Raw genomic sequence first — 20601 nt, 5'->3', positions numbered from 1 at the left:
TTAGCTCATTCTAAAATGCACACAGCTTCCTCTCCACACAGACACATGAATCTCTTTCTTAAAATTGCCGTAATATTGTCATAGTATGGATGCCATAATTCAGTCAACGTAACAATTTCCATTGTGAGCATACATTGTATGTGTGTATATATTTATTTGTTTTAAAATTTTTATTATGGGACACTTCAAATACACATAAAAATAAGAGAATATAATAAGAAGAACCCCCTATCACCTAGCCACAATATCTTTCAGCTATTATGGCCACTCTTGTTTTCATCTATATCCTCAACCACCTCCCCCACACATTCTCCCTTGATATTATTTTGAAGCAAATTCACTTTCAACATAGAATTTGTTTTTGTAAATATTGTCAGATACTGTCTCAACCTGTTGAAACACCAGTGATATATATTTAAAAAGCTCTTTTTGTTGTCAATATCTTTACCCAAAATTGTTATTGGAGTTGGACTGTAGATTCTGGATTGTTGACTGAAATTTAGTATTTGCACAAAATGAAAGCTTTTTATGAATTATTTTAAAGAATTGGCTCTCATGTTTTCCTAGGGTCACCCTGGAGTTCCAGGTTTCATGGGGCCCCCAGGGAACCCTGGGCCACCAGTAAGTAATAATTTTTAATCTCCTCTTTTGGCTTTGACATTTGAACTCTTCCATACTCACTGGAGATGGTGTCACGCTGGACCTGCCTCTCATTTTAAGGAATGGGCTGACACCTGAAAGGTTCCCAGGGGTGAGCTGAAAATGGTCCTGGGGACATGTGGGGAGAGTGCAGAGGGACTTGACTGGTGTTGATGGTCACTGCCACTAGAATGCTATTGAGGCTGGGGTGATTGGCAGGGATGGATGGGCTTGAGTTATTCGTTTTCATCCAGCTTGGGAAATGGGAAGCCTGGGGTAATTGCAAGGTTGGAATCTTAAGTAAAGAATGTAGAAGCAACTTTCCCTATTCCATAGGAGCCTGTCCCATGGTGGCAGGCTCTGGAAATCATAGAGCGTCTATATAATCCCAGATTTTCCTGAATTTACTATAATCAATAACAATAATAATAATGACAAATTATTATTAGTCATTATCACTATTTTCAACTGTTCATTTTTCAACTTGTCATAATAAATATTGAAAAAGAGGTTTGGTTAAGATCATGAAGTTAAAATGCGTGAAATTAAGCTTACTTGTCTTCTGAATTCCAAAATACCATTCTGATTGACTTCTGATTGTAACTGTGTGTTAATTCTCAGAATAAATCAAGTTTCTTTAAATGTATTTTTTCAAAAAAATCATATGAGAGCATGAAACAACATCTTTCACTTCACCATTGACTTTTACAGCAAACTCATAAAAGGTAAATCACCTACAAAAGTATTAAAGCTTTCCCAGTTTTCCGGAGAACCTGCCTTAAATCTTTGAACTCAATTTACCCCCACAACCCCCTCCAGTGCCTTTGCTGTTAACATCCTTTTCAATTTCTCAGCCTCAATCTTTAACTGTTGCAACTTTGCCATGTGCACATTTGTGAACAACTTTGTATGGGATTGATCAGTTTGCTGTCGTTTAACTTCATGAAATTCTGCATTTGTTTTAAAATGTGTAATTTCACTTAGGAAATTGCTTTGCATTGTATTTGCATATGTTACTTGGTTTTGTAGCATCTGACAATCAACAAAAGCAAAAACGATCAGATTGCAATAGTTTGGGTAGTGGGGAAAGGCATTAGCATTAAATGAGGAGGGACACTTGAGAGGGAACTCATTTTAGCTAAAAACAGTTCATTCATAAATAATTTCATATAATGATGACTTTAGCTTCCCTGTGCCACCTAACAGCGGAAGGACTCAGAAAATGAATGTTGGGTTAAAGCCCCATCCCCACCCCACCCTGGTAGTTCCAAAGCCCATGACACATCTCCAATGCAAAGGAAACCATGTTCTCTTCTCACTGGAAGTTTCTGGAACATAGAACTCTATGACCACTGTGGGAAATGGCTCCTGGCTTATTATTCTTGTGCTAGATGATGAATCTGAGATTCAGAAATAATCACAATCCCAAGCCAGCTTGTCTGTCTCCAACTGATGAATGCCTTCAATTCACTCAGCAGATGTTTATGGAACTTCTACTTTGTGTCATGCCTTCTACAGTTAATTGCCTTTGGGAATGGATGCTGAGTCAGCTGCCCATTCAGGTTCAGCAGTCTGTCATGCAAAAGCAGCTCAGAGCAGGAAATTAACCCTCCTGGTCATTTATGCATTGTTTTTGTGTGTTTAGTATATATCAGGACCTGTCCAAGGTACCAAGAGATATGGATACCAAGCAGACAAAGCGCCTTTCAGAATTTATTTTATGGTGCTCAGTCAGCATCCTTGTTCCAGATAAAGTCCTTACCCTGTTCCCAACTGCAGTAGGAAATTTAATTCCAGCTTAGTAGGTTCCAGAGTCTAGTGTGCCAGAAGCATTTGGCAAAATTACGTAGAAGAATCCAGATTTGGAGTAGAACTGCATTGATCTGTTAGGTTTGGGCTAGATGTGTAATTTTCCCCTGCAGCAGCCCAGGTGCAGGGAAGCATGAACCTTAGGCTATTTTTAAAAAATATTATAAATATCCTTTTATTTTGTGAACATTTACTGAATCTTTACCTAATGGAAGAAGTGGAGGCAAATCAGGCTGCATCTTGTCCCCAGGATTTGTCTTACACGGAAAATAAGATATATCTTCTATAGCTACATCAAATTTCCTTGAGGTGCAAGATCATGGGGTAGCCATTTCTGTATCTCTAAAACTTTGCTAGCACCTGGTACAACATAGGCACTCAGTAAACGTATGTGAAATAACTAAATGACTGCTGGAAAGGTATCAATAAAGTACTGTGAGAGCTTGCTTGTTTGTTCTTCCATATTTATTGACTATCTGCAGTGTCCTTGATCGTGGGCTGGCCAGTAGACACACAGAAGAAGAACACTGTCATCGGCACTTACAATAAAGGAGAACTCTTTATGGAGGATCCTTAGTATGTGCTCAGTGCTGGCTAACTTTTCAGATATATGACTTACTCAATTCTCTCAACAACTCAAGTGAAATAGATGGCATCTTTCCATTTTACAAAGAAACTGAGATGCAGAGGAGTAAAACAACTTGCCTCAGGATGCACAGCTAGTCTGTAGAGAGCCAGGACATGGACCCAGGAGCTCTGGCTCTAAGAGGGTGCACTCCTAGCCGAGATCCTCTATTCTGTGCTGAGCACGTTGTAGGCATTTCCTCATTTACTCCTTATGGTATGGGCAATATCACTTTCTATCCTTTTACTGATAAGGAAACTGAGGCTTAGAGATCTTATATGACTTGACCCAAGCTAGTAAGAGGCAATGTATTAACTAGTCTAAAGAAATTCTGCCTTTCTCACCCAGCCAGCCCAGTTCCTAATTAATTCATTTATTCAAGAAATATTGATTGAATGCTCACTGTCTCCAAGGCACTGTTTCAGTTCTCAATAAACAAATAAGTCAATAAGCACAAGGATGTCAGATGGTAGCAAGTGCTATGGAGAAAAATAAAGACAGAAAAGGGGTTGTGAGCAACAGGGGCTTGCAATTTTAGATCTAGTAGGCAGATAGTGTCTCACTGAGAAGCTGATAGCTGAGGCAAGACACAGAGGAGAGGAGGATATGAGCTCTGACACATGGGGGATTAGGTTTCAGGCAGAAGGAACAGCATGTGCAAGAGCCCTAAGGCAGAGTGCGTCTGGGGCTCACTTTGTACCACTTACTTACCAGTGTAGAACTCCCCTTCCATATATCCATCTCTGCATCTCTTTCTTCATCCCTGAGTTCACAGAAGCAGTTGCCTTCTTTATCTCCCTGGAAGATAAATGCAATTGTTCAGTTTTTGCTTTCTATCCTAAGTGTTCCCTGAAATTAGAAGAAAATGTCCATTCTGCAGTGAGACCATTTACTGTTGTGTTAGTGATGACTAGCTAGTGAATGCCTTGGCCCTTTCTGAAATGTGGTTCCTGTCCTCCCAACATTGTTTTATTCTCAGAGACTAGCCCAACCTGATGGGGAAGGCAGAAACACCTTTGAAATACTTATGGTTCAGGCAGCTAGGAGGGGCACAGGATGTGAGATCTGTGCACTGATTGCTTCATGCACAAAAAGGAGGTGCTAATGACATCTGTTCATATATATGACAAACTGGGTTTCTGCTTTGTCATCCTCAGGGAGCAGGTGGAATTGCAGGAGCTGCTGGACCACCAGGAATCCAAGGACCACCGGTAAGTCCCTCAATGGACACGATCTGCCTTCAGTCTGTGTTTAGAACCCCAAGCGTTTGCCAGCCCAGCCCTGTGCTTCCCTACTGTGCATGGCTCATTCATTTTGAGGTTCTATTCACTACTAGCCTTGCAGTGAAACCACAGGAGGGACCACTTTCTAACAAGTCTCAGTTACTTCTCCTCTAAAATAAAGGTTTGGGTGAAATGACCTGGCAATCTGTGATTCTAGAATTCAGTTTACAACCAATTAAACAGGCCCAAGGCTTAGGCCCACCTCTAAATTTCTTGTCAGTGTGGTTTCTTCTTTGAACAAGTATGGGGCAGTGGAAAGGCTTGGAACTAACCCACCCTGCGCCTATGGTATGCACAAGGTGACATGTCAGGCAGGAGGTAGCTGTTGTTATCCAATTGTTCAAAGGGCAGAGTGGAGTTAAGTAAGGGGAAGTCACAGATCTAGGTCCTGGAACCACAACTTGTAGAGCTGACACTTAAACATAAGGCTTTTTTCCAAAAAATCAGCACTATATTCATTGTGTAGGCTGCCAGAACCACTCTTAGTTCTAATACCATAAAGCAAAGGGTGAACCTCAGTTTAGCAGGCATTGTACTAATAGACACTACATGCATATTCACTTAAAGGAATACATAGTACATTAACTTCCCTTATCTCATCTGACTGCCCTATTACTTATAAATGTCCTGAATTATTATCTCTATTTTATAAATAAGGAAGGGATGGGAATCAGAGAAGTCAAATGACCAGTTCAGGGCCACATGATGAGAAAATGTGAGAGCCTGGTGCAAATCCTGGTCTACATGAATGTCAGTGTCGTATTCCAAGTCTGGCTAACAACCAGGTCAACCCTGCCCTGGTATTTCTGGATTATAGTGTCAAGAGCACTTTAGGGATCACTTAGGACCACTTTCTCCTCATCAGACAAGGAGGACAAAGTCCTATGGGGCTAGGTCTTGGTCATGCAGGAAATTAATATCCAATTTTGGAGTTAAGTCAATCAAAAAACTCCCAACTCAGTATTTTTTCTGCTACTTTACACTGACCTCTGTGTGGGATGATCAGGGTTGGGGGCTGGAGGGATGTTCAGATTGAAGAATAACAGCCACATGGTTCTTTTTATGATCATCATCTGGCCAATTCTTTGGAAGCAGGCTACTCGGAAGTCCCAGGATGAATAAAATATAAAATATACTGCAGGCAGCTTTTTATTGATTCTCAGACAGCAAAAGATTTCCCGGATAAAAACTAATGGACTGTTTGCCCAAGGAGAATAAGATGTGAAGCTCAGATGTAAATTGTTACATTCCTAGGAATTAAACCATATTAAATAAGACATTGATTCTGTCCTGGGACCTTGTGACAAGTTATGGACGTGCTTGAAGCTGTCCGTGGTTCTGATATTTCACGTAAACAACAAACCAGAAAATAGTCAAAGTTATCTTAGCCCCAACAATGAATGTTGGTAGTTAAAAAACAGAAATAAAAAAGTTAAATGGGGTATAGTAAAAAATTTATATATACATACAAATCTAAAACATTTCCATTGTATTTTGAATTAAATTATATAAATCATTTGCCAATCTTTTTGACACAGAATGAAAACCTTTACTTTGACTTTGGGTCCCATTAAGGGAGTCCCTTGTTATTGTTCTTGTAAAAAGAACATCCAGCCACCTAATATTTGTTGCATTTCTAAAAAATGTGGTTTGGGAATATGACAACACCTGTGAAGCCATACGAATTTAAAATCCTAGATTGTTAGGATTTTTTTTTGTTGTTTGCTAATCATTTATAGCTATCTTGTTTTCTAGCTATCTAGATAGCGAGTGACTTATATTTATTCAATATTTTCAAAATTCTAACTTAATTTGTGTAAAAAGGTCATTCTTTCCCTTTATTCACCTAAATTTTATTGAATTACATAATGAATAATTAAACTGTATAATTTCCATAGCAAATAACAACTGGTGCAAACAGGTTTAGGAACAAACATACTCACTCCTTGTTCAATCTTTAACTCATCTGATGGGGGTGAAAAAGATCTAAATAATAAACATTTTAGTCTTGTGGGCCTTATGGTCTCTGTTGCAAATATTCAACTCTGATGTGGTAAAGAGAAATCAGCCATAGACACTATGTAAACTAGCAGTGTGACTGTGTTCTGATAAAACTTTATTTACAAAACTAGGCAGAGAGCCAGGGTTTGCTGACCCCTGTCCTAGATCACTAGTGTTTCCATACTAGGGTCCTTGGAACAATAAGCATGCAGGAAGGAATCCAGGAAGCTCTATTATGAATATTTAAGAATCCCTAATGATGATTGAATATTTGTTCCAAGTTCAGAAAAAGAATCCACTTGTTAATGTGTTTGTAGGTGTTCTGATGTGGGCACAGGTTAATGTTTTGGTTTTTTGTTGTTACTATTTTGCATTGGTCTAAGTGGCAACATGTCTAGGCAATCTCAAATATCATGCAACATAAGATGATAGAGATGCAGGTGATGCCAAATTCTTATCAATGCAAATGAATAAACATAGCATTCTTTTTTTAAATTAACAGTAACCTTTCAACATGAATGTAGAGTCTAAATCCTTTTGAGAAAATATTTTAACAAACCCATAGTAAACCTAAAACATTGTCTATTCTTTATTGGTTTCCAAAGGTCTATAAAAAAATTTCTCGATGTCTTAACAATGCATTACTGATGTCTTTCATTTTCTTCTGATATGGAAATAAAACTCAGTTATTGAGTTTTTATTGAGTTTAACTAGTACTTAATAAAGGAAGTATGTTTTGGGTCCCTCATTGGACAGTTTTTATATGACAATATATAAAATCTGTATAAATCTGAAATAGATATCAAAATACTTTTGCTTTTGCTTTTCTTCCAAGAGGCTAAAATCATAACCCTTAAGAATACCTCATTTTGTGTGGCATGTGGATTAGAATGTAAAACCTGGCATCAGTATCTTATCATAAAAGAAAAACTGGCAGGAGATTATAAAGTTGTCAGGACCTCTAAATACTCACAGTAGAGACACAGGATGATATAAAAGTGCTCATCAGAATACGAGTGATGATGCTGACTACCTCATACTGATTTAGAAGTGCTGGTTGACAGTAATGTGTGTCTTTGGTGAGTAAAACAGGAAATGAAGTAGTAATTAATGAAATTTGGTAAATAGTCTTTCAAATCACAAGGTCTATTTCATGGAGAAAAGAGATACTTTTGGTGTATGGTACAAAGTTTACAAACCTCTGGACAAGACAACGATAATAATAAAGCTCCCTGGTCAGCTCTTCACTTGTGTTGGGTCTTGTGTACACAGCACCCCCGGGTGCTGTGGTCTATGCTGTACAGTGGGGACCTGAGTCTCAGGCAGTTTGGGGACAAAGTGCAAAGTTGGGTCTGGACCCAGGTCTTGTGGACCCCAAAATCTCAAGATCTTCTTCCCACCTCACCTTCCAATCTCCAGTTCCCTCTGAGTTTGGGTAATATGACCAAAATGAGTCCTAGTCTGCACTTCAGTTGGTGTAATTATGCTGTGCTAGGGCAGCCCCCGGCCCTGGGAGCAGGCAATGCCTGGAAAGCAGTGGGGCTACAGAATCACTCATTGTTTCTCCCCAAAGACTCCTTCCAAGCCAGAAGGAAATTCTGTGTGAGACCATTTACTTCCAGAAAAGCTGGTCTGAGAGACTTAATGTTATTTTTATGTATTGGATCTTTTAGGGAAAAGAAGGTCCTCCTGGCCCCCAAGGCCCATCTGGATTACCTGGAATCCCAGTAAGTGGCATTAAAAGAAAATCCAGTTTCTCTACTACAAAAATAAGCAACTGAAAATATATCTCACCATTGTTAAGCAAGGCATGGTTACTAGGGGAATTCTGTGTGTTATAGAACATGAGAGGAAAAATAGTCACTACCCAAAGCCAACTAAATTTTTGGCGGAGTCAATCTTAGTCTCATTCTTCTTTCATGCATATGTTTGTTGTTATTTTCTTATGTAATAGTATTTTCATCTCTGTCTCTCTACACACATGCACATATGTGTGGGTACGTGTATATATGTGTGTACAGTGCAAATCCCATCACGTCACTCCCTTCTGCTCATTACTGTCCTCAGACCTAAGCTAAGACTCTGCAGTTCCTCCCTGGCAGCTCAAGAATGGACCCTGCTTTCCTGTCTGTCTCTTTCTCGTTCCTGCCCTCGTTAACTACAACCCCACTCACACCCTTTACTCCTGGCCACTCTAAACTACTTTGCCTTCCTTCCACAAATCCTTCCGATCTAGGAAACTCTTCCTCTTCATCTACCTGGGCAATAAGAATCATAATAGCTTTCAAGTACATTGTGCTCACCACATGGAGGGGTCTGTGCAAGGAGTTTTCTTTATGTTAATGCGTGCAGTCCTCACCACAGCCCCATTCCTCTGATCATCCTGAGGTCTCGGCTAGACATAATTTTCTCTGGGGAGACGTCCTTGAGCCTCCCCAGAGGGGTAGGTAGGAACCTGAGCTGCGCTCTCCCTTCCTGACCCCTCACAACACTTAAGATCTTCAGCCATAAATTCCTGTTGATTTTTTTCCACCTTCACCCACACCCTCCCCAGCACTGCGGCCAGTAGGTGCTTCCTAAATCTGGGCTGAATGAAGGACAGGAGGAGTGAGTGATGCATGAAGGAGCAGAGTGCTCCTGACTTGTGCCAGCATTTGAGGTACCAGACGTACCTGGCTGTGGTCCCAGCCAGCGTGGTGCCTGGGGTCTCATTGAGAAGCCAAACAAAAAAGGAAAAAACTATTTACTCAGAGCTTGATGCGTAATGTGATAGATAGATCAGAGCCTAGGGGATCGACACCCAAGCCAAACCAGGAGGGGCACCAGAGGGAGGTGATACAGGAGATGAGTATTCAAGGTCAAGTTATGTAGGCGGAGAAAGTTGCCAGGGGTCAGGAAGAAGATGTTTCAGGTAGAAAGAGCCACCTGCAAGAAGACATGGGTATATATATTTACACCGACTGGCTATAAGAAATTGTAAGCGTTAATAAGTGCCTTCCACTTCTGCTAGGGGCTGTGAGAGATGCAGTGTGACCTTCTGCCAGCATTCATTGAGCAGCAACGTTAGCTTCTGTGAAGTAAAGTAATAAATCTCCCCATTTATTAAGTGCCAACTCTGCACCATGCACTGTGCAAGAAAGACCGTTTAATATAAACATTACAATCTGAACTCCTCCCCCTGCAGTGTAGCTGTGAGAATCTCTGTTTATTAAAGGTGAAGAAACTAAGGCTCTGAGAAACCAAAGGATCGCTCATCAACTCACAGTCAGCGAGGGGCAGCCTTTCTCTCTTGGGAAGCCAAATTTCCTTCTCAGGTGATTCAATAGGCCACACTCAACCCTCTGCCTTTTCCAAACTGGCACTCCTGTGGCTTCCAGGGCCAGGGTGTCTGCTCCAGGAGTCCCATGGATCTCCTGCCAGCCTCAGCTTCCAGCCTGAGTCTGCTGGTCATCCTCCTGAGCCTGTCTAACCATGTTGCATTGGCTTTATTTTCTGTATAGTCCTCCCCACTGCTCCATGCCTGGGGAGAAATGTCTTCTGGACTTAAACTCTTAATTGAAAGGAGAGTCAATACAGCCTGGCTTCTGAGTCAGCCCATCTGGTATATTTGGTGTTAACATGGTTATGCCAGGAGCAGCATTCATAAAGAGTTACAGGTGTGCATTGAGCATTGGGACAGCAGACTGGACGGGCAGTAAACTTAGATTACTGTCCACAGTGGCTTCCCACCAGTGCCAAGGCACTGATGTGAAAGGCTCTGACGAGGAATAGTGCACCATTTCATGAGCTCCTGCAGCAGCAGGAGCAGCCACACCGCTGGTGTTGTTTATCAGTGGCTGGTTTGTTGAGCGTTGCAAGTGGAAGCATCGATTCTGAGCTACCCAGTGACTCTGCCAGGCAGTTCTGTCATCTCTGTTTATAAGGGAAAGGACTGAAGAGCTGAGAATTTCAATAAATTGCCTAAGATCATATACCTATTAGATGCAAGCAGGATTCCAACTTTGCCCAGTTTGTCTCAGTTTCCCCTCTGTCTTATTGCTTTCTTTCCCCAGAACCCGGGTTCAGGTGGCCTGGGATTGGGACTTAAGTCTGTGTGATGTCATAATCATCGACAGCACTGTCTTTCCCATCTTCAGAGATATCAGGACCTCTTAGTATTCCTGAGGCCTATACTGCCCATCTAGAGCAGGAGGTTGTCTATTTCTGGGAGGGAACTGCGGGGGCAGGGGGCATCATACCTTGATTTCATGGAAGGAAATGTGAAATGTCCGTGGCATTTCTATAACCCAGACATAGTCCTCGCTGCCATTCACTGAGCCCTTGTGTGTTCCAGGAGTTGTGCTAAGTGCTCTCCTGAGCGTCATTCAGTGTACTCATCTTCATCAGCACTGGCATCCTCTCCTCCTCATCCTGCGTTCAATCTAGATATGAGGCCCTATCTATCACCCAAATCTGACTCCTTCAAAATGTCCAGTAGGGGTTTCTTTCCATCAACAGCAATGATAATGATGCTATTGCAATTTATGGCTTTTCTACCATGTGCCAGGCACTGCAGATCAGAGATCCAAGCCAGAATCTTGGTATTGGAGATGAAACCAGGAAATCTAACCAATCCTGTCTCTTGAAATGTCCTTTAGCTGCTAAGTGTGAAGGTAGCTGTATACTGGACGAAAAGACAGGCTGAAACTGTCCTTCCTTCCCTCTTAGCATCTTCAGCCAGATAACTAATTTGAGTTTCTCTTCCAGGGAGAAGAAGGCAAAGAGGGCAGAGATGGGAAACCAGGTCCCCCTGGAGAGCCGGTAAGGGACTTTAAATTTCTTACCGTTTTACATGCCAAATTGGTAATATCTCGATACCAACTACTATGTGTCCGGGAGCTACTATGAACTAGCCACAATGAGAGTTATTTATATACATTACTTCCTTTATTTCTCCCAACAAGCTTGCAAAGTCAATACTGCTGTCCCCGTTTTACAGCTCAGGAAACTGAGTCTCAGAGAGGTGAAACGATGGGTCGAAAGTCACGTGCTGGGCTGGTGCCTGAATCAGAACCTGAGACTGGGCTCCTGTCCCTCCTCTACGTTTTTCTTTCCCTGCCCCATGCAGCCTCAATCCTGTTCATGTGGGAGGGGAACTGGAGCAGGTGAGCATGGCTGGAGTCAAGATCTGATATCTGAAAAGCCTGTTACACCCGCCGAAAACCTGAGCTGCACCGGTCAGCTCCAGGGATGCGAGTGGGCCCTTTCTTCAACTCTGGCATAGAGTTGTTGGGTTTGTTTTTTCTTTAATGACACCTACCTGGGACACACAGTGAGACAGACCAAGTGCTCTTGAGGAAGGCTCTGTGGCCCCGGTAGCTGTTGGTTGGAAGTGTTGGGGATTTCTATGGACCCGTATCTGTGACCTCAAAGTCGTCCTTGCTTAGATAGGTCAGATCCTCCTGACTGTGGATCAGGGCTCCGTGATGAGAATGATTCTTCAGTAATTGGAAGCACTTTTATCTTCTCAAATCCCTTCCACAGCCTCAGTATCGAGGGGAAGGTGGCGGGCGGCATCTGGGGCTTAGAGACCTGGCTTCTCCAAATGCCCACCAGTAGGAGCCTGGTTAGCTATGGGGCTGCACCCTGTAGGTCCCAAGCAGCTGTTAGGAAGACGGAGGACATTCTGTAGCACTGACATGGGACTTCACCAGGATGTTTTGTTAAGCAAAAAGGCAAAGCTACAGAGCACTGTGTTTAGCCTGCCCTGTTTTGTGTAAGAATAGGTCTAGGTATATCTTTTCTAGCATTTACATAAATAAACTCTGCAGACTCCAAAGGCACCAGTAAAAGTAGTTGCCATCCAGGAGAGGATGATTCTGAGCAGAAGGGACATGGGGACGGGAAGGCAAATTTATAATCCATAGTGTGCTATTTTCTTGTTATCTTTTAAATTTTGGGAGCCATGTGCATGTATTACTTATTGATAAAATTAAATTTAAAATATCATAATTAAATAAAAACATTTTGCGGCAAAACTACAGCCACAAACGGAGAAGAGGAAACTGGCTTTTGAGTGGCATACCTAATATTCTAATTCTCTTACAGACGTGCCTCATGGCAACAAGTATAGTGATCTCATTTGACTATTTTATAAACATGATGTATAAGTTTTGAATAGTCAGACTTTCAAATTCCTATTTTAAAAAAAAGAAAGGAAGAAACTGGCTTCAGGTGCTGGCTCCACCCCATACAGGCTTTGTGACCTGGGGTGAATCAGAATGCATCTCCCAGCTTCAGTTTCTCTTCAAATAGAGTGAGAATAATAGTACTGACTCACCAGAGCTGCCGGAGAATCAAATGACGTGAGAAATTTGTTAAAGGCATCAGGCTGGTCTAACTGTTAATTATTTTAGGAAGTTACTTTTTCCCTCTGCCCTAGTTTTACCTCCTGGTGGGGTTAGAACTGCAGAGTCTGTAGAACCATTCCGTGGAATTACATAAAAGTTTCCACAGCGAGGTTTATGTTCCATTTAATTTGTTGGTCATAAATGGTTATGACTCATTCTGCGTCTTATGCAACTTGCCGGGAGCACCGTCTCTATCATCTTACACTGTTTGCTGGATGCTGAAACCGGAATTCACTGCTGAGAGGGAATGAAAGCGCTTACAGCAGCGAGCAAAGGGACGAGCTCCTCTAAGCCGTTGATGGCTGACGCCCAGCAGAGCTGCCCGCGGTGGGCAAATGGCAGGTAGCCAGGCTGAGAATGTGGGAAGGGAGAGAGAAGGACAAATATCAGCACTGTGGCTGACAGCTACTGCATGCAGACCTAGGGCCGGTGGTACCGAGTGCTTCCTCACACTTTCCAGTGTAATCTTCAGAAAACTCAATGGAGGGGTGTGGGTAGGATTATTGCCCTAGTTGAGCAAACTAAGGCACAGAGAGCTTAAATAGGCTGGCCAAGGTCACACAGCTGGTAAATGAAGGACTCACACCCTAGAGGCTGACCCCGGAGTTCAGTACTTCAGGGCAGGAGATCAGCTTTTCTGCAGAAGGTGTGTTATCCTGAGAGGCTGTCACTTACAGCAGAGGATAACTGAGGCTGCTGGTCCTCATTCAGTCTGTCTATGGAAGGCCTTTTCCAGATAGGCTTGTGCCAGGCACTGCGTGTAGACTAATGCAAGACCAGGCCTGTGCTGGGTGAGTAGAGCGTAAGTCGGGCATCAGGGGGCTGGTTCTCCTGGAAGAGGTGGGGTCAGTGACTCCCACCAAGGGCGTTCCTGAGTTTAGCCGTGGTTTCATTCTGGAATCTGTGGCCATCTGTGTGACCATCCTGACGTTTATCTCTCTGAGCTGCTTGGAAGGAAATTGGCACAGGAATGGGTGGTCTCAGGGACCCCCTGGAGAGCAGACCTGGAGACAGGATCTGGAGGCAGGTGGAGCACTTGGGAGGCGATCCCAGGTAGCAGTGAGGAGGTGAGGAAATGGAGTGAGGAAGGAAAGAAAGCCACTGGGGGCAGGCCAGGGAGTAAGCCCCTCCAGTGGGCCGTTAGGGCCCAGCCTTGCTGGAGACCCTCCCAGAGTTTGGGATGCATACGCCTGGAATCCTTGCTCCCAACCCTGCCAGGGGACCAGGAGGCTGGGCTATTTATCCATCAACTACAAGCCTGTTTTGATGAAGGAATCACTTGGGCCTTCCACACCTCAGAGTCAAGCACCCCTGAAGGCCATTCTGTTCACAGCCTCCAGCCCAGGCAGGACTGTACAGCAAAGTTGTAGGTGTTCTCCTGGGTGAGCCAAGGAATTGTGGCTTGGAAATAGCACCCTTTGCTACAGGTGTTAGGTGGCCACTCTTCACTTTGACTTATTCCTTCAAGTTCTTATACTTTAGGGACATGGATGGATTGATATATAGTAGATAGATGATGGATGGATGGATAGATGATGGATGGATGGATGGATGGATAAAAGGATGGATAGATAGATAGATGGATTGATGATGGATGGATTCACAGATAGTGGATAGGTAGATGGATAGATGATGGGGTGGATGGGTAGATGGATAGATGGATAGGCAGCTTTTTGAGTTGCCTGTTGCATAGTTTTTATTAAGAACATTTGAGCATTAATTATAGCATAAGATAAAGTATAGAGCCTCTGGAGCCAAAATGCCTGGATTAGAATCCAAGCTGTGTGCCCTTGAGGAGATCACTTAACCTCTCTGTGCCTCAGCATTTTACCTGAGGGATGAAGATAGTGCCTCCCTCAGGGGTTACAGTGAGGACTCATTGACATGATTATGTGAAGTTGTGCCTGGTGCATGGAAAACCCTCAACAGTTGCTGGTTGTTACCATTTTTTCTATTGGTAACTTGGGCCAGTGATGGCCATCCCACTTGACTGTGGGGCAGGAACCAGGCTAGGTCTGTATACCCTCAATCACAAGGACCTATGGGGGGGGTGTCCTGAATTTACAACTGAGGAACAGATCCAGGGAAGGGAAATGACACCCCAAAATCACCAAGATAGAATTGACAAGCTGAAACGGAGGAAACAAACAAATTTGAAAATCAGAGCTTTGTACCCTATCCTCCTTCTCTGTAATTTTTCCTCTAAATCCAAGGATGCCCCTTTCCCTCTCCTTCCCCCTGGTGGACCCCATCTGATCCTCAAGGTTTATAAGCTGTGAAAATGAGGGGGAAATATGGGGGACTAGGCTGGCCGTCCTGTTACAGGGAAGGCGGGGCCAGCATGCGGCCGCCTCGTCCCATCAATCAGATGTGCCCTCTCACCCACCTTCCCCTGCTCCTCTGCATCCTCCCCCACCTCTGACCACCGCATCTGGACTTTAACACCCAAGTCTCAGATTGGCTTTTATTCATGGTGTGGTTCTATCCAGGGCGATCCCAAGCTGCTCGTAGTGAAGACTTTCAAATAGCAGAAGTGTCCTGGGGGCCGTCCAGGTGGCGTAGTGGTTAACTGTGCACACTCTGCTTCTGTGGCGTGGGGTTCGCCAGTTTGGATCCCGGGCACAAACCTACACACCGGTCATCGAGCCGTGCTGTGGCAGCACCCCACATAGAAGAACTAGAAGGACTTACCACTAGGATATACAACTATGTACTGGGGCTTTGGGGAGAAAAAAAAGAGAAGCATTTGCAAAATATGAAAAAGAAAATGAGCTTAAAAAATAAAAAAGTGTCCCCATAACTTCTTGATAGTTAGGAGAGGTTGGAACGGGGAAAAGGATGGGTGAATTACGACCTCCCTGTCAGTAGGCACAGCTGCTGGGGTGAGGAGAGCATCCTTTTGGGTGTCACACAAAGCTGGGATTCAGTCTGGCTTTGCCATTTATTAACTTCATGAAGCTATAACTTCCTTGAGCCTCAGTGTCCCCATTTGTAACATGCAATAATTATTAATTGCCATGAAGAGTTTTCGTAAGCAGGCATAAAGTCATTTATAACAAAAATGTCTACATAATTTCTCATCCGGACCAGAACACTTCTGAGAATAAACAGGGGCACCTGAATAATTGCTTCAGAGACGACACCTGTGCAGCCTGCACTGTCTCAGGGAAACCAAGAACATAATAGGCTGGAGTACATGGTGTTGATTTGTTTGGACTGAAATGGACCAAAATGGCTGAGGAAAGAGTTGGCAGGGTGGTCAGAGACTGGCTTGTGGAAACATAAACTGTGAAACCCAGGCAGCCAAGAATGAGAAGATCCTTAAAATGTTGTCCTCAAATTCTTCTTTTCTTCTTTACTCACAGGGCAAAACAGGAGAGGCGGGTCTGCCAGGACCTGAGGGAGCCCGAGGTCCCCCCGTAAGTGCTGGTGTGTGTGTGTGTCTGCGTGTTGTTCATAGCAGAATAAAGCCGTCAGCCACATGGCTGTGACACGGTGGGTAGGGTGCCCTGGGACTGCCCCACCGTGGATTCCAAAAGCACCTCTCCTCCGAGACAACGGTGCTTCTCCGTGATAAATTCAGTTCTTTCACGTGCCATGGCTGTAAAATTTACTTTCAAAATTGCAGCCATCATTGTTCTAAGTTTTCTTTGTTCTATTTATTATAATTTTAATTACAATTTAATTATAATTTTAATTGGCTTTCTTTGGATGATAGAACCTAAAAATGAGTCTTAATTTTAGTTTTGAACACTTTCCACACTAAAGCACTTTTTTCCCAATTATAAAAGTAACCCGTTCTCATTGCATAGCAATAACAAATTATGATGGTAATAATAAGAGAAAGAATAAGAAAAATAATGTGATAGAGAAGAAAATAGTTACTTATAATTCTGCAACACAGAGGTAAAACACTGTTAACATTCTAGTGTATTTTTTCCAGTCATTTTTCTCTATATATGAATTCTGACATTTATATATCAAAATCTATATCTAGCTGTCAAGCTATTATACATATAAACATACACAGACACTTTTTCTATAAAAATGAACTCAATCTATGTATTTTGGGGTTGTTGGTGTTTTGTTTTTTTGCTAAATTCTTTGCTCTTTTATAATTTCAAAATTCTTTACACAATTCCTTAAATTTGTTTCTGAAGAATATATGTTTTTAATGAAAACCTTAAAATCCAATTATCAGGCAAGAAGTAGGAGACAAAAATGCTAGTTCTCTTTCCTTAATGTGTTTTCCTGTAAAAAAATCAATAACTCACCTGGCTAGTATCCAATAAAGAGGAAATAAAACCCCAAAAAATCAATGTTCCTTTTCCTAAATCTCCTTGCTTTTCACCTGACTGCAGCAGGAGAAGAAACTTAAAAATGGGAATACTACCTCTTGTGGGGGATTAAAACACAGAATTACTGATTGGTTTTATTTAAGATGGTTCCTGTTTTATTGGAGGAAGAGTGACTGCCTTTCGGCCTAGGAGACCCTTTTGCTGGGACCCATGTTGGGGCATGACCCATCTCTGGATTAAAAGTTGTAAAGAATCCTACCCCAGTGTGAGGGCAGAGATTAGAGACCCAGGCAGATGAGAGAAGACTCTGGTTGACATGGCATGAGTCAGAGTGGCATGCACTTTGAGATAGACAAACCTGGGTTCAGCCTTTACTTTGTCATGTATTAACTTTGTGACCTTGGTCGGGAGATCTTACTGAACCTTTGTTTCTTTTTCTATGAAATGGGGATCAGAATAGCTCCCACATTAGTAGGGTTGTGGTGAGTACTAAAGGAGAAGACTCAACACACAAAATTCCCTGCCAATTGCCTGGCACATTGTGCGTGCCTCCCTTGGTTGGTGCTTTCGCCCATTATTATGTGGGAGGAGAGCACCCAGGGTCTCTGCCTCTGAGCTGGCTGTATTTAGAATTCTGATGCCTTTGAGGAAGTTGCTGGAACCCAGGCAGACCCTGCCCCTCTCCAGGGAAAGGCAACTGGGCTGGTTTGAGCAGCAGAGAGCACCGTTTATCTCTCATTGAATCCTTAACGCAACCCTGCCGAAGTAGGTTCTACCCTCATTTTACAGATGTGGAAACTGAGTCCCAGGGAAGAGATGTAAAGTGCCCAGGATCCCACAGCTGGAACAGGGGAGCCGTGGTTCCATTTAAGACCTGACTCCCAAGTCAGCCCTGCCCCATGGAACTTAATGGCATAGGAAGCCTCTCCCCGTAGATTAATCCCACAAGGCTATGCCAGGCGGGCATTTGTATTATCCTCATTGTAGAGATGATGATGTTAGGACACCAAGGGATAAGACGAATTTTCCAAGGTTACAGCAGTTGACTCTAGGATCAAATCTGAGATGACTTCATCCTCTCCTCCTCCTTTTCCTCATTGGTCACTGACACTTCCTGACAGCTCACCAGGTGACAAGGCTGTGTCTGGTTGTAGTATCTCATCCATTCCCACCACAACCTAATAGGGCAGGGACCGTTTCCCCAGTTACAGATGAAGACCCTTAGGCACAGAGGGGAGACATGAAATGCACAGTCACTCAGCTCAGGGATTAGCAGGGACCTGAAACTCACCTGGCCAGGCTCCTGACCCCCTTCCTCCCCTGCCTCTCCCAGAGTGCGGGAGCCTCACCTTCTACCGTACCACCTTGCTGCTCAGGAAGTCCCTCAGAGCCTCCCTCCTAGAGGCCAAGGAAGGTCACACATTCTTACATTCTTATCACCCCATTGGGAGAAGCAGGTAGAGAACACATTTCCAGAGCATCAACTACAGCCACCACACCAGAGTGGCTGCTAGGCTGTAGCTTTCTTCAAATGGCCAGGCTGCAGGACAGTCTTCTCCCCAGGAGGGTCTTCATTTGCTTCTTGAAACCAGGAGATAAAATCAGGAGACAAGGTCAGAGAAGAGCCTGGTGGAGTCAGCCAGGGGACATTCAGCCTTGGCCCTATTTGGCCATAAAGGGCTGCCTCCTTGAGTTGGTGTGACAGTGGAGAGGAGTGCTTTGCAGTCAGACAGACCTGAATTTGAATCATGGCCCCACCACTTGCTATCGTGTGGTAGATAGGCCTGAGCTGGAGGTTTCTTATCTATAAAATGGGGAAAATAAAGCCTATCTTACAAGACTTCTTACACTGAAATGAGGGCACATATGACGGATGTAGGATGTAGCACAGCGTGTGGTCGGGGCTCCATAGACAGGAATTTCCTCTCTTCTCTCCTACTCCATTGTTGCTGCTCCGCCTTCCCTTCCTGCCCTCAGTGAGTGAGGAGTAGGACAGGACCTCATGCAGGGCCCTCCTAACTACTCATGAGCAGGGAATGCTCGCCCATGCTGCACTGGCCCCTGTCTGCGGGGGTCTGTGTTAGACAATTGAGATTAGATTCTAGACCCCATCCAAGGTTCTCCCCAGAATCTCTGACCTGTGTGCACAGGCATCAGCCCCAGTCCACATTCGTTGCTTTGTGGCAGCCACTGTGGGGACCAGCTGTCCAAGGGCTCATCTAGCAGGGGATTCAGAATAGTACTCTGGCAATGATACAAGGAGAGGATGCAAAATGACAAAGGCACTAGGAGGGTCTTGAAGAGTGACAGTGGGAGGAGTGATAGAGATGGTGGCTTCTGGGATGGGAGGCTGGTAGATAGGAAGATTATAGGAAGGCCTATAACCAGAGGAATGCATCCAATGGGCAAGGGGCATGCCAAGGAGACAGAACAGCATGCACAAGGGTCTGGAAGGGTGGAAGTGTGGGGCCAGTTATGGGAACCACAAATGGAGCAGTGTGTGCAGCTTGGAGAGGACATTGAGACCTGGGCCATGGTACACTGATAGTGGCAAGGTAGGCAGGGGCTGCTCAGGTGGAGTCTGCCTCCTGTGAATGCCCTGGGTCTCAGCAGGCAGGGAAAGTCCCCTGATACTTGGGTTGGAGAGATGCTCTTCCAAATGGTCAGGGGCAGAACCCGGGGACAGACCATGGAGAACAGTGGAAAATAGGATCTAGGCAGGCCTGCCTGGGTCCAAATTGAATGACTTTCTAACTCTGGGACTTTGGGTGGGTATTTTATTTCTCTGAGCCTCAGCTTCCTCATGTATGAAATGGGGATTATTATACAATTGGGCTGGGCTGTTAGAAAGGATAGCGTCAGCTCTGCTAACAGTTTCCTCTTCACTCATAGGGCTTGAGCCTCTATAGGGGAGCTTCAGGTAACATATCTCCAAGCTGCGGTTCTGCACAGGGAGAGCCCAACACTATGGCCCAGGATGAGGTTGTGGGGCTGGCTCTACTCACAGGTGTTGGATGGGACCAGCCATGACTATAGGAACAAGGAAGGCACCCCAGGACCTAACTCAGGGTGAAGGCAGTGTCTACAAGGGGAGCACTGGCCCCAGAAGGTACAAACCAGCTGGTGCGAGATCAGGAAGGAGAGGAAGAGGGAGTTCAGGAGACATGTGGAGTGAAGCCCCAACACTCTAGGACATTTGTGGGACAAGCTCCTGCTGCAGAGTGAGCCAGGAAGAAGGGCCTCCTTACCCAATCACGAGGCATCGGGGCCTGGCCCACACATGGAACAGGGCAGGGCCCATCACATTTCAGCAGGTCTTGAGTGAAGGGAGTTGGATGAGCCACAGCGAGAAGGGTCAGGATTCGGCTGGACCATCACACCAGGTGCTGCCCTTTCTCCTCTTCTCAGCCTGCTCTTCAGTGGAATAACTTCATCCTCTTTCTTCTAGGGCTTCAAGGGACATACAGGCGATTCTGGTGCACCTGGTCCCCGGGTAAGTGGACATCTCTTCATGGAGGTCATCCCAGATGGCCTGAGCTGGGACTTAGAGCCAGAGG

General features: G+C 44.1%; 1 protein-coding gene across 2 annotated transcripts in view; it reads left to right on the top strand.

Moving 5' to 3' along the window:
* Positions 1–20601, top strand: part of COL22A1 (collagen type XXII alpha 1 chain) — a 293252-nt gene that overhangs the window by 246148 nt on the left and 26503 nt on the right. For both annotated transcript variants that reach the window (XM_070631019.1, XM_070631018.1), the window contains 6 exons: positions 568–621; positions 4231–4284; positions 8031–8084; positions 11104–11157; positions 16112–16165; positions 20493–20537. In XM_070631019.1, coding sequence (XP_070487120.1) covers positions 568–621; positions 4231–4284; positions 8031–8084; positions 11104–11157; positions 16112–16165; positions 20493–20537 — 315 coding nt within the window. The remainder of the gene's footprint in view (positions 1–567; positions 622–4230; positions 4285–8030; positions 8085–11103; positions 11158–16111; positions 16166–20492; positions 20538–20601) is intronic.

This window comes from Equus przewalskii, chromosome 8 (assembly GCF_037783145.1).
Source record: "Equus przewalskii isolate Varuska chromosome 8, EquPr2, whole genome shotgun sequence".
Lineage (NCBI taxonomy): Eukaryota > Metazoa > Chordata > Mammalia > Perissodactyla > Equidae > Equus > Equus przewalskii.
This window is presented reverse-complemented; position numbering and strand designations above follow the sequence as displayed.